Source organism: Myxocyprinus asiaticus, chromosome 39 (assembly GCF_019703515.2).
Source record: "Myxocyprinus asiaticus isolate MX2 ecotype Aquarium Trade chromosome 39, UBuf_Myxa_2, whole genome shotgun sequence".
Taxonomy (NCBI): domain Eukaryota; kingdom Metazoa; phylum Chordata; class Actinopteri; order Cypriniformes; family Catostomidae; genus Myxocyprinus; species Myxocyprinus asiaticus.
Genome location: NC_059382.1, coordinates 15,510,223 through 15,523,367, shown reverse-complemented (window position 1 = coordinate 15,523,367; position 13,145 = coordinate 15,510,223). Strand labels below are relative to the sequence as shown.

General features: G+C 38.0%; 1 protein-coding gene across 1 annotated transcript; it reads left to right on the top strand.

Annotated features, from left to right (window-relative positions):
• Nucleotides 1-5,225: 5,225 nt before the first annotated feature.
• On the top strand, nt 5,226-12,598 carry LOC127430259 (T-box transcription factor TBX2b-like). The gene is made up of 7 exons (XM_051679942.1): nt 5,226-6,033; nt 6,884-7,151; nt 8,409-8,555; nt 9,623-9,699; nt 9,907-10,073; nt 10,942-11,510; nt 12,023-12,598. Exons 1-7 carry the CDS (start codon nt 5,672-5,674, stop codon nt 12,464-12,466), a joined length of 2,034 nt encoding a protein of 677 aa, XP_051535902.1. The 5' UTR covers nt 5,226-5,671; the 3' UTR covers nt 12,467-12,598.
• Nucleotides 12,599-13,145: the final 547 nt, after the last annotated feature.

The window sequence follows — 13,145 nt, the reverse complement described above, 5'->3', positions numbered from 1 at the left end:
TGTAAAAAAAACAACAACAAACAAACAAAAACTGGCAGCTGTGGTTGCCAGAATAATTATGTAAAAAATACAGTAAAAATGTAAACTTTACAGAACAACCTGTACATTTTACAGTTTAAAACTGTTGTAATTTACATGAAAAAAATTTTTATGTTAATAATAACATTTATTATGTAACGTTTTGTTACATTTACAGTAAAAAAACAAAAAAAAAACAAACAAACAAACAAAAAAAAACATATTAACCTTCTGAAACTGTAAAAATCAGCTTTTTGCTTTTTAAGGTATTGTTGATCACTGTAAAAATTACAGAAGAGCCTGATTACTGTTTTTTACTGTAACTGTAACAATAATTTACTGTAAAAAGTATATGCACTCTCTTGTTAAACAATGTCAATTTTTAAACAAATTATACAGGAAAATCATACTTCTTACATCTAAAAAATTTTTTTACAACATTTTATTGTGAAAACTACTGTATTGTCTTTTTAAATATATAAAAATGTTTACTATATATTTTACAGTTAATATTAGTTAATCAATTAAAGCTTTTATTTTCTGTAGCATTTTTACAGTCTTTTACCGTTAAAATTACAGACATTTTTACAGTGTAGCCTACTTATTAATTGGTAGCCATTAATGTGTTTCGTGTTTTAAAACCTTTACAAATAGCTAGAAGTAAAATGTGTAATACGAACATAATTTAAGCATCAGTATGTTCCACTCATGCATGAAAATAAATGGTTTTAAATTAAGAGGGAAAAAAAACAGCAGCGTTTTCATACTACATCATGTTGCTGTTGTTTTGGATGATGACATTACATGGGACTAAACGGTCTGCACAATCAGGTAGGCTTCACCAAGTCCCTGAGGTATATAGAGCGCCCCCACCTGTTACCTAAATAAGGTGTAGCTTCACCGAAGGTGAGCAATAAATCATCAGCAGTGGTTTTAAGTGCAAATTAAGAGCAGATTTGTCTCGATTTGCTTTCTTTGCGTGGATTCTGAAGGTTCCGAATTATTCACATGAAATTAAGGCCCTGTGGGTAAAAATATTGAATGATTTCCAATTACTGGCCTATTTAATATTTAGGCTATACTTAAACAGCATGTATGGTTTATTATTTCCACCTATAGTCTTAAAAATAAACAAAATATTATGATTAGCTATGATTTGTATTTATTTATTTATTAATTTTTTATTATTATTATTATAACAACTAGCCTACATATTAGCAAAAGATACAACCACAAAAGTCTTATAGGCCTAGAAATAAAAGGAAGAGACTATATGGAGTTCTCAAATATATTATATGTCTTGTAAAAACACTATAGGCCTAATGTAAATAAATGTTTGCTAATATAGTTACAGAATTTGACAGAAAAGAAAACTGATGGAGAGAGAGCAGTCATAACGAAATGGTACGTGTTTTGTAGTTTCAAGGAGTAAGATTTATGGAATATATTTATGCCAACTTACTTTTGGGCAAAGAGGAAAGTAGCGAGCGGATGTACACCGTTACCCCAGAACTGACGATCAAACTGTTGTTTTGCATCATTTATACACAAGACGTTCACGTCCAGAGGAAATGGCACGAGAGGTTCTGCTTATTCGGTTCGGTGAGACAAAAGAGCTTTTCGAGGAGCAAATTGTGTGATTTGGTCATATAAGCACGGGCAGATCAAATCCACTGTCCCAATGAAAAAGGGGAGATATGGTGAAATTTAAACAGGATTTTCGTGGATGGGGGGTAAGAAACTGGGCAAAAAGGAGGGGCAGAGAGGGGGCTGCTTGCTGGTGGAGGCGCTTGGTATACATGTGACAAGGGGAAATATGAGGGACCTTGACAGGTCTTAAACGGTCTGGCGCCGAGGCCTCAGTCTACTGGCTAAATATAGCAGGAGAGATGATGAAAAGATGAAAAGGAGCAACAATGTAAAGGGAGAAAAGAAACAGAGCAACGGTCATGTGTGTGATCCTGGAGGATCCTCTTGTTTCATACACTGTATTTGAAATGTATTGAAAAGGTTTGCGTCATCTTTTTGCAGGAACATATTAATTTCTTCCGAACTCTGGAAACACATAGACACATCGTCTTCCAGCGGAAACAGTCTCTCAAGGACACAAAAGCTGACAGAAGCAGACCATGCATACGAGTTTTTTGTACTTTCATACTAATGAAGATTTCCACACAGACGACTCTCTACTCTCCACATACCGTATCAACAAACATTTGACCACCAACATTACTGTCACGCAGAATAAAAGTGGTCATCGGTGTGTCGATGCTTTGTTGCTTTGACAGTAAACAGTGGCAGTGCAGTGAGAAGTTTTCCAGCATGAACGGGTTTTAAGTCGTGTGTGATAAGAGCTCAGCGTGATTACATTCTTGTCGGTTTAGATGTGTAGCTACGGCAGGTAAAATAAATCTGGCGGAACTGTAGAGACGTTGTTGATGTGATTACATCCATAAGTATATACATAGAAAACAATTACCAGTCCCATGTGTGGTTAATCTCTCCCCAATCCAAATCGCTCTCTGTCGAAGTTTGAGTCTACAGACCAAACAAATGGCTACTATTGATTAGCTTATCTTTCAATATGTTTCTTCCCCAAATATGTGATTAACTCTATAACAGACTTTTGTCAAACTGGCCGTGGTCGTTCGTATAATTCATTTAATCTCTTAAAACAAAAACAAACAGTGCATTTATATCTTAATATGTACAGATCACTTAATGTGGTCTAATTGTAAATGACATAATGAAACACAGCTAATGATAAATGTGGGTTTATTTTACTATAATCAGCCATTTGAGATCATGGATGTATTTTAGCATTTTTACCATTTCGTTTGGCCAGCCAAACGTTTCATTGTGTCACTTCGTTTCTAAAAGCAGACAGATCAAATGTATTACATTTGTATTGCAGCTACAGTATAAACCTGCGTTAATATAATAAGCGGAAACGTTTCTTGCGTGAAATGAAGTTTTTTTTAAAAGCAACCCATGGCAACAGTGTTCAATTTCGCCTAAATAATTATCACACATGCTTGAGCATATAGCACAAGCTCTCTCTCTCTCTCTCTCTCTCTCTCTCTCTCTCTCGTGTGTGTGTGTGTGTGTGTGTGTGTGTGTGTGTGTGTTTGTGTGTGTTTTGTCTTTTACTCATGACTTCAACAACAAGTGTCTCCTTTGTCTCTCTGTTTTCTCTTTTTACGACGCAGATTTCACTATTATTATGCAATGCATGTGCATCTGATGTTGATATCTAATTCAGCTTTATATATATATATATATGTGTGTGTGTGTGTGTGTGTGTGTGTGTGTGTGTGTGTGTGTGTGTGTGTGTGTTTTTAACAGATATTCTTAATAATATAAATGTTATTCTTTATCCTTTAAGCACAAGATTAATATCCACCATGTTCGATAGCAATTTGATAAATTTCAGATCAGTCCGCTATCCTTAATGGTTTGTAAGAGTAACACAACTTCATGTCTAATTCAGTAGATATCTCAAGTATCGGTCATTGCGTCTATTAGGTCCTCTCTGGCGCAGGAAGGGTTAAACATACAGCCTGTCATCATGTACTTCTGATTTGTATCGAAGTGTAAAAGTGACAACATTCCGCAACCGGCTGAATCCGTCCGCACTAACACATATATTGGACATTGATGCATTTTGGAAATATTCGTGGATATTCAATCTGACATCTGATCAAAAAGTATACTTTGGCATGCCAGTTTATAATGATCACAAGTCATTTTCAGACTAAGAAGGCAAGCACTAGTCAAAACATTGGCGTGAATGGTAAAGGGGGTTGGAGCGCACTGTTAGAGGATTTTGGAATAAATATGAACTGACAAGAGACAGTTCTTACTGTGGTACGTCAGCCGACTGGCGCCAAGCGGCTATCTAACAAACCCAATCCAAGTAAATCTAGAGTCCACGAGTGGATTTCTTAAAGGTATAGACTACAACAGGCTACACTCGTCGCTCGCAAACTACAGGTCGAAAGTAGATGGTAAACATTTACAGTTGTCTGACGTATGCTGCCAGTAAATCCGTATTAAACCTAAAGGCTCTAAGAGACAGAGATGCTTATCTCTCAAGCATAAAGAAAAGCATATCCTGTTTTAATCCACTCACCTAAACGTCAAATGTTGCACGTCAGATAAATAAATAAATAAATAATAATAAACAAACACAAAAAAGTCATTTTTGTGGATTCCTAAACTTGCTTTTTGCATAGGCTATCATACATTTTAATCCCATAAACATACAGTTGACTACATATATGCATCACATAGAAGTATATTCTGGATTTAGGCTACTTTAAAGGGTCAAACCGCAGATGTTGGCCGTTACCCCGCGTGCTATTCCAAACGAGTTGTAACAATTAAGAGTAATGCAGCACTCACCAGAATGAGCTTTACATTGGTCTTTAGGTTCCATCAACTCTCTTCCTCTTTCTTCAGTTTAGCGCGTGACTGTGCGCTTTGAATGACCCGGGGCAGAATTTAAAGTACCAGTGTCCGGTTATTGGCTGTTGTTCCTCAAATGAAGTCATCCGCGACACACGCACGAAGTACGGAAATAGTTATTCACACAGTGAAACGCTGAGTGCAATTCACACGCACGACAAAGTCCTTGGCTGAAAGTGTACAGTGCTATTAGTATAACCAAAATACTCTTACACGTCATTTTTGTGCAGCGAATAGGTGTGTTCGTGATATAAGTTTAATCATCTTCATAATAGTTGTAAATGTGCCACCACAATATTTTGTCCCGATTAATCTTTTTCTTTTTTTCTTTTTTATAATTTGCACTTTTGCATGGATACAAGCGCAGCCATTTATGCGTAAATCATCTTAATTTCTAGTTTTCAATGTATTGGAGAGTGAGTTTGGTTCCTCAAACTAGGAGGCATCGTTTCATCGTAATTATAAAGCGCAAGCCGACCGAGGTGCAGTCTCCACCGGCTAAGCACTGAGGGCTGACCCGGTGCATGGCTTGGAGATGGGGGTGGGATTTCACGATCTTTTCTGTCATTGGTTAATATTTTATTCTGTTGACATGTTTTCTTACTGCTAATGCTTCCGACACCTTCTTGTCCTCCCCCTCTCCTCGAGCCTGGCCGGAGCTGTCAAAACCACGCCTATAGAGGCCCACAATTGGTCCAGAAAGCGTAAAATCAGTAATCAAGGGGGCTTGGTTCATTAGTGCTGGGATCAGAGCAGGAAGGACATGTGAGATAGTTACAGTTGTACAGTGGACAGGGCAAGATCTAACCATTTCATCTCCGTGTCTGTGTAGAATGACGGCGCTCGGATGGACATCCGCGTCGAAAGAGTAATCTTATTTTTATGAGAGCAACTGTTGGAGAACAGGAATCCTCAAATCTGCCTTCAAAGCGTCGTTGCGCTCACTTTAACTGATATTATTACGGGGACTTCGTGGAAATCAGCAGCAACGGGAGTTAAAGTGGAAGATTTCATCCACCGCCTTTTCAGATCCATATTCGTGATTCAGAATTGCGTTGGTGTGCTTTTCCTCCTCTCAGTGAGACAATATAATATTTTGGATACTCGATTCGGTCTTTCTTTTCTTTCTTTTTTTGCCAGAGTACACCACTAAATATATTTTTCACTACGATTTTTGGATGCACCGATGAGAGATCCAGTTTTTACAGGGACTGCCATGGCTTACCACCCTTTCCACGCTCACCGGCCGACCGACTTTCCTATGTCAGCCTTTCTAGCGGCCGCGCAACCCTCCTTCTTCCCGGCGCTGACTTTGCCTCCCGGGGCTCTCACAAAGCCGATCCCGGACCATACCCTGGCTGGAGCCGCAGAGGCTGGGCTCCATCCGGCTCTGAGCCATCATCATCAGGCAGCTCATCTTCGCAGTCTCAAGAGCCTAGAACCAGAGGAAGAAGTGGAAGATGATCCAAAAGTCACACTGGAAGCCAAGGATCTATGGGACCAGTTCCACAAATTAGGAACAGAAATGGTTATTACGAAATCTGGCAGGTGAGATCACAGTTGCTCTATTTTTAGTCTTTTGTTTCGGTATCATTTATAGTAAAATCACATATATTCTACAATAAATACGCATCCAATGCATGGATTAAAAACTTAAAAAATAGTTTTTGATAGCTGTTCGATCGATGGTTGTGTAGTTCATCAGACTCAGTAAATTCTGTAATATATCCGTGTCGTGTGCACATCGCTCTCGTAAGTCATATCTCCTTTATTTTCCTACTAATATCTTGTTCTCTGAATTGGATGACCTAATTAATATGTCAAGGAGACTGCAGAAGTGAATGTCTTACTGTCAGAGCATATGCACCTGAATGATAAATCTGCTCAGTTGACTTCAGAATATGAAATGGGTAAAGTACCAGCGTTGCGTATTCTGTTGCAGTAGGAAGAAGAAAATAGCAGAGAGATTTTGTTGCTTTAAACCATACATTGACTTGGTGTGGCACAGTTAAAATATAGCTTTAATTCATCTCTTGATGGGAAAGGTCCCTCTTGGTTCTGGGGTGACAGCAAACTACTTTATGTAAATAGGCTAGTACTTTCATGGAAGATTTAAGTCTTGCGGCGAGCTAAACTATCTGCAGCCAAGGTGAAATGTGAATATCTGTGGAACATATTTTTATCTGTAATGCGGTTGTTTCATGCACGAAACCTAGTCAGGGTAAAATATAGCACTGAAAACGTTTAATTCATATTTGTTATCTTGGATAATTTGGTTGGGTTGTTAAAACGTTAAGTTTGCATTTGCTTGCATGAAAATAATAATAATAATAATTTCAAAAAAAAATAAGATTTAGATTTATGGACATAATTTAACATTGTTTCCCCTTTTCTACAGGAGAATGTTTCCACCTTTTAAAGTCCGCATTAATGGACTCGATAAAAAAGCGAAGTATATTCTATTAATGGATATTGTGGCTGCCGACGACTGCCGCTACAAGTTCCACAACTCTCGCTGGATGGTTGCGGGGAAGGCCGACCCGGAGATGCCAAAGCGAATGTATATACATCCGGATAGCCCAGGTACTGGAGAACAATGGATGGCTAAGCCTGTTGCTTTTCATAAACTGAAGTTAACGAACAACATTTCGGACAAACATGGATTTGTAAGTAACCTGTTATGGCATTGTCTCGATTTATTTTATATTATTATATTTATTTATTATTTTTGTATTGCATGTAAACCTATTATACCTAATTGTATATAGCTGTGTAATCTATTGATATAAATTTACTGCCGTCTATGTGTTGTAGTTGTTCAGGTTCGTTTTGATTAAATATAAATTGCTTTCCATATCGTTCATTTTTCGCTGCGTGGTGAGAAGTGTTAAGACTTTCGAAATACACCGTTCAGCTTATGTACTTCACAATTTCTGCGGCCTATGTAGGCTAAATTTATTTAATGCCGCCAAATAAAATTCTTCCTTTGTTTCGGCACGCTTACAAACAGGATATGAGTGGTTGAGTAATAACATTATTCGTTATGAATAATTATGACACTGTCAGTTCAGTTATGGAAAGAAAGTACTTCAGATTCTCGGACACTTTTCTATTGTTTATGATAGAAGCGCATAGGACTATAACTTTTATGAGGGGGTGAAAGAGACAAATATGAGGTCAAAGGAACGGGACGGGCCTTGAATCACGTTACAGCAAATGAATTTACAAATAGCCATCTTGAAAGTGTAATTTGGGCTTTTTTTATTGCTGCGTCTCATTGCATGCATAGGAGTGAGCACAGCAGCAAATTGATCGGCTGAGCGACCTGTCCAGTCTCTGATGTGTTGGTTAGGTTCATTGAAAAACACTGAGGCGGATAAAACGATGCTGACCAATACTCTATACATGAGCATGCAGTCAAATACAGCGTGAGCCCTGTTCCCTTACCCCGACTTGCAAACAAATCGACTGGAAACAAATGGAACATTTACATGCATGGCATAACCATTTGATATTTGTACAGTCACATAGAAAAACTATTTTTTTTTATTTTTATTATTTGTTCATTGCACGTTTGCTGTAGACTCGTGTTTCTTTAAATGATCAATTTTCAGAATTATCATTTTAATTATTTCAAATGTTAAGTGATTTGTTGTCGTTGTTGTTGTTGCATGATGGTGTCACTACTGCATTCATGATTTGTAGTCGATAAACTGGTTTCTGTCTACCTGCCATTGGCCTGTTGTTATGTGATTTAACCCAAGCGGCACTGTAGGCCTATTATAAGACCAACATTTCCACTATTACCAAAACTATTATGCGGAATTTATTGTCTAAAAATACTTTAAAGACTGATTTTGAAATTGATAATTATTGTGACAAGCACTAATCCCTTCCATTCTTCTTTCTCCCCTTCATTTTAGACTATTCTGAATTCAATGCATAAATACCAGCCCAGGTTCCATATTGTGAGAGCCAATGATATTCTGAAGCTTCCATACAGCACTTTCAGGACATATGTTTTTCCTGAGACCGACTTTATTGCTGTCACAGCTTATCAAAACGACAAGGTATGTACCCTATTTCCATGAATTAGAGAAACCCTCCCCTTAAACTTATAATAGATGTGTATTATATATATGTTTTAGGCTACTTACAGTTTCCTTGCATAGTCCTTTTTTCATGCAATTATTGGGTGTTCTACAACGTTTCTATCTTAAGTTAACCATATCAAGAGGATTGACTTTATATTTTGAATACATAGATGCAGAATTATATATATATATTTAAAGCGTTTAAATTATTCGTGTATCTACTGATATTCCTAGCTACTGCTGATGTTAATTGTCGTCTGTGTCCGAGGGGCCTGGTGAGCATGTCGGTATAGTAAAGTTTATGACATAGAGTCACAATCGATTAGCAGGCACTTAAGCTCGCCGGTTTGTCCGGGAGCTACACACTTTGGGGCACAGCAATCAAAGCGTGTCAGTTTCTAAAGGTAAAAGGCAGTGGCAATCTAACTGAGCAATCTATGCACTTTTAAGACCCTGGTTTCTTGTGAACCTATAGCCTACAGCGTCCAAATCACCTGGGCAAAACGAAAATCGTTCTGTCACATCGCTTTGTATTTTCATGGAACTTGTAAAAACTGGCAATGATTCAAACCATAGTATTAATTATTGATAGCAGGTCGGCGTCACTCGTTCTCTCTGTCGTGCTGTAGAGAATAACAATTTGACAAATGGAAAATGTTTTCTCATGGAATTTTCTCAAGGGGGTCATGATTAAATCCTTCTTTGATTTAACATGTTTAATAATTCAATTATCACTCGGAAGTAGTCTGTGTAACGTGTTTAACGGTGTTGGGATAATATAAAGAATTTGTTTGTTTATGCATTTTAATCTGGTATGAGTGAGCTGTTTGCTTGTAGATAATAAATTATCACTGCAGCATACCATTGACGACAACAGTACTAATAATGATATGCTCTTACATCTACTATCCTACTACTTCTAATAGCCTAGCTATATAATAGACCTACTGCTGCAAAGGTTACTACTAGCTTACTAATAATAATTATGTACAAGAACATTAAAAACAAAAATATTTACATATATACGTTTTCTTTGTACTCAGATAACACAACTGAAGATTGATAATAACCCCTTTGCCAAAGGCTTCAGAGACACAGGGAATGGACGGAGGGAAAAAAGGTAAGTCTGAAACCTTTTGCTGGAGCAAGCATTATTACGCAATGTAAAATGGCCGAGGAACTCAAACAGATTCGGAGCCTATAGTAAAATGCTTGCAATTCAATACTCAACTTTTTCACCTGTCCAGAGTCTTGGAGCCGGTCAACTTTAGGTCATATTTTATGGATTTGTGACTTTATTGGTGTTTGTGTTATGTTTGTGTTACAGAAAACAGCTGACCCTTCCTTCATTACGCATGTATGAGGATCAGTGCAAAGCGGACCGTGATGGCGGAGATTCTGATGCTTCCTCAAGCGAACCTGCAACCGGTAGAGATGCTGGTCATTCACCTGGACCGGTTTCCAGCCCACTTAGATTTAACCGGAGCAGCAGAGGTAGGTCTAAAACTATGAATAAATTATAATGATATGTTTCCTGATCACTGAGAGGAAACATAATAGCATATCATTTACAAGACGCAGTCTTATGACTTCAGCGTTTCAAGACTTTTTCAATAATTAATGAGAATGAATGAGAATGAGCTTTATTGCTAAATATGCTTACACATACATGGAATTTGTCTTGGTGACAGAAGCTTCCAGTACACAACAATACAAAAACAAGACATAGATAATAATAATAATTAAAAATAAATAAATAAATAAATAAAAAAATTGCATTAACAATGCAATTTTGATATAGCATTTATAATGAACAAAGGTGTTCAGCGTAATTTCTGCATCAAGTTAGGAGATGAATCAGTCTGGAGCTAAACATAAGTTATAGGCCGCTTTGCTTCCTTCTACTTTATAATAGCCATATTAAGTATGGGTGGAGAAAACAGACGAAATTGAATATTAAAATATAATCCATATTTTTGTGATATATGGTTAATCATTTCATCGCATTTTTCCCTTTTTTTTAAATGTAATTTATTTGTTGCTCTCCTACTTACAAATCACCCCAGCGATCTCGCCTGTTCGACCCTATAGCATATTCATTTATCGATAAATGTAATAAGTTCTAATTGTAAAGAAATGTGACCTGTAAAATATTGCTGGCAACATTTTTTATTATTTTAGTAATTGAGTTCAGATCGTATGCATGAAGGCAACGCGTGGACCTGGAATTAGGCGACAGTAGTAACAACAATGATCTTATGATCTTTAGTCCATGTGACTGTTTAGTTACCGTATTTAGGCCTACCTTTGTGTTTCGCATATGTTGATAAATGGGTCATTTATTTATGTATTTATTTCACAGAGGAGAAAACATGCAGTGACAGTGAGCAGGAAATGGACCACCAAGATGAGCGATGTGGAGGCTCCAGCAGTCCTGGACCTGAGCCTCCATCTCCATTCAGGTCGAGATGTGAGGAGAGGCCTGTCCTAGAGAAAAAAGAGGATTATCCTGAGTCCATAAAAAACTTGGAGAAAGACAAATTAGAGAGCAGGCAAAGGAAAGACTCAGACTTGTCAAAGAAGGACACGGAAAATGGGAGTCTAAGCGGCAGTAAAGATAGCTTCTCTCCTCTGATGGTACAAACAGAGAGTCCTTCACATTTTGGGGCAGGACATCTTCAGAGTTTGGCGCTCTCCGGCCTACACAGTCAACAGTTCTTTAACCCACTAAACACCGGACAGCCACTATTATTCCACCCTGGACAGTTTGCCATGACACCTGGAGCGTTTTCAGCCATGGGTATGGGACATCTATTGGCTTCAGTGTCAGGAGCTGGTGGCCTGGAGAATGGGAGTCTGTCGGCCCAGGGTACTGGGAGCACCCCGAGTCCTTTTCCCTTTCATCTGTCTCAACACATGCTTGCCTCTCAGGTAAGGAAACTCTCTCCATTAAAATTGTAATCGTAGTAATGATACGCCATGTCTGATTATGGAAGCCAGTGAATAATAATAATAAAAAAAGGATATGAGTTACAGCTTGTGCCTTTTGATGTTAGATAGATTACATACTGTTCGCAGAGTATATATATGACGAATCGTTGGCTTTACGTTATGCTCCGCGATTATTATAAAGTGTTTAACATTGATTAAAATGTGCAAAAGAAAATCTAAAATATCGTTGCAAATCCTTATTATTTAAACAAATAGTATTACATTTTGCCTATAATGTCACAAAGTGATCATTTCATGTTGCATTTAACTCTATGTGCCCTTTGCGCAAAAGTCAATAAATTCGTCTGGCATTGGAATAAGACGGACTGCGAGCAGGTGGCTGTAGTTAAGCTGCGCAAACAATGACTCTCTGGAAATTTCGCCACGCTGCAGTGTTCAAACTGTTTCACGTTAGTGGGCTAAAAGTTGCTAACGAATGTGTCTTATTACAGGGCATTCCGATGCCAACCTTCGGTGGACTTTTCCCCTATCCGTACACCTACATGGCTGCGGCAGCAGCAGCAGCCTCCGCCCTCCCCGCGAGCAGCAGCACGGCCTCCTCGCTATCCAGGAACCCGTTCTTGAGCAGCTCCACTCACCCTCGACTGCGATTCAACCCTTACCAGCTCCCCGTGTCTATCCCCCAAAGCACACACCTACTCACTACCGGATTGCCAGGCGTCCTGAACCCCTCATCTGAATCCTCTAAATGTGGTAGCAGGGAGGCGAGTCCAGTGCCTGATCAGCATAATCATAAATCAGGGGCCAGTCAGAGGAACGGCTCTCCTAAAACATCAATGAAGGAATCCATCAATGAACTTCAAAATATTCAGAGACTAGTGAGCGGCCTAGAGAGTCAGCGGGAAACTTCCTCACCTCGGGATCCCCCCAAGTGATCAAGCGTCCCCAAACCTATCCAGGGAATGACTTGAATTGCCAGAGGATTTTATCAAGTGGTTCTCTGCGATGCATTTCATCATGTACTGTTTTGCGCATGGATGACTGGAGTGGAAAAAAGACAAACAGCAGTCAACAAGTAAAATTAATTAATAAATGTTGCATAAATTGGACTTGGTGCTCTTGTGGTGCAGATCTGAGTAGTAAGTGCTGCGAAGACAATCTACAGTGGCCTATCTGACTATTTGTAGAACGTATTGAAAAGACCACACCAATCTATTGAAGAGAGGAACTTACAAATAAAATCTTTTTTTTTTTTTTTTTTTTTTTTTTTTGAGTAACGTCAGTAGGATCACTGCTGATCGCAATATCTAACTGGTGATTCAAAGACTGAAAACAACTAAGCTACATCCAAAAAGGAAAAGAAAAAGACAAAAAAGAAGAAACAAGAAGAAGATAATGAAATAATAATAAAAAGGATATATCAAAAGGGATTGAAAGGACAGTTGGACCGTTAGATAAATCCGACAGACAGAACTATTTAATGTAATTATTAATAAAATAAACCTAATTCTGTAAATAAGCTACAAGGACCTAAGAATATGCAAATTGGTATTAATTTATTCAAAGTTGTACATTTGCGTGTACATAATATTTAGAGTTTAACTCATTTCATTT

What these genes read in the sequence shown, in the direction of transcription:
- LOC127430259 (XM_051679942.1), top strand. Translation starts at nt 5,672, where the DNA reads ATGAGAGATCCAGTTTTTACAGGGACTGCCATGGCTTACCACCCTTTC. An exon ending in GTTATTACGAAATCTGGCAG is followed by an intron (nt 6,034 to 6,883) that starts GTGAGATCACAG and finishes CCTTTTCTACAG; the next exon opens with GAGAATGTTTCCACCTTTTA. An exon ending in CAGCTTATCAAAACGACAAG is followed by an intron (nt 8,556 to 9,622) that starts GTATGTACCCTA and finishes CTTTGTACTCAG; the next exon opens with ATAACACAACTGAAGATTGA.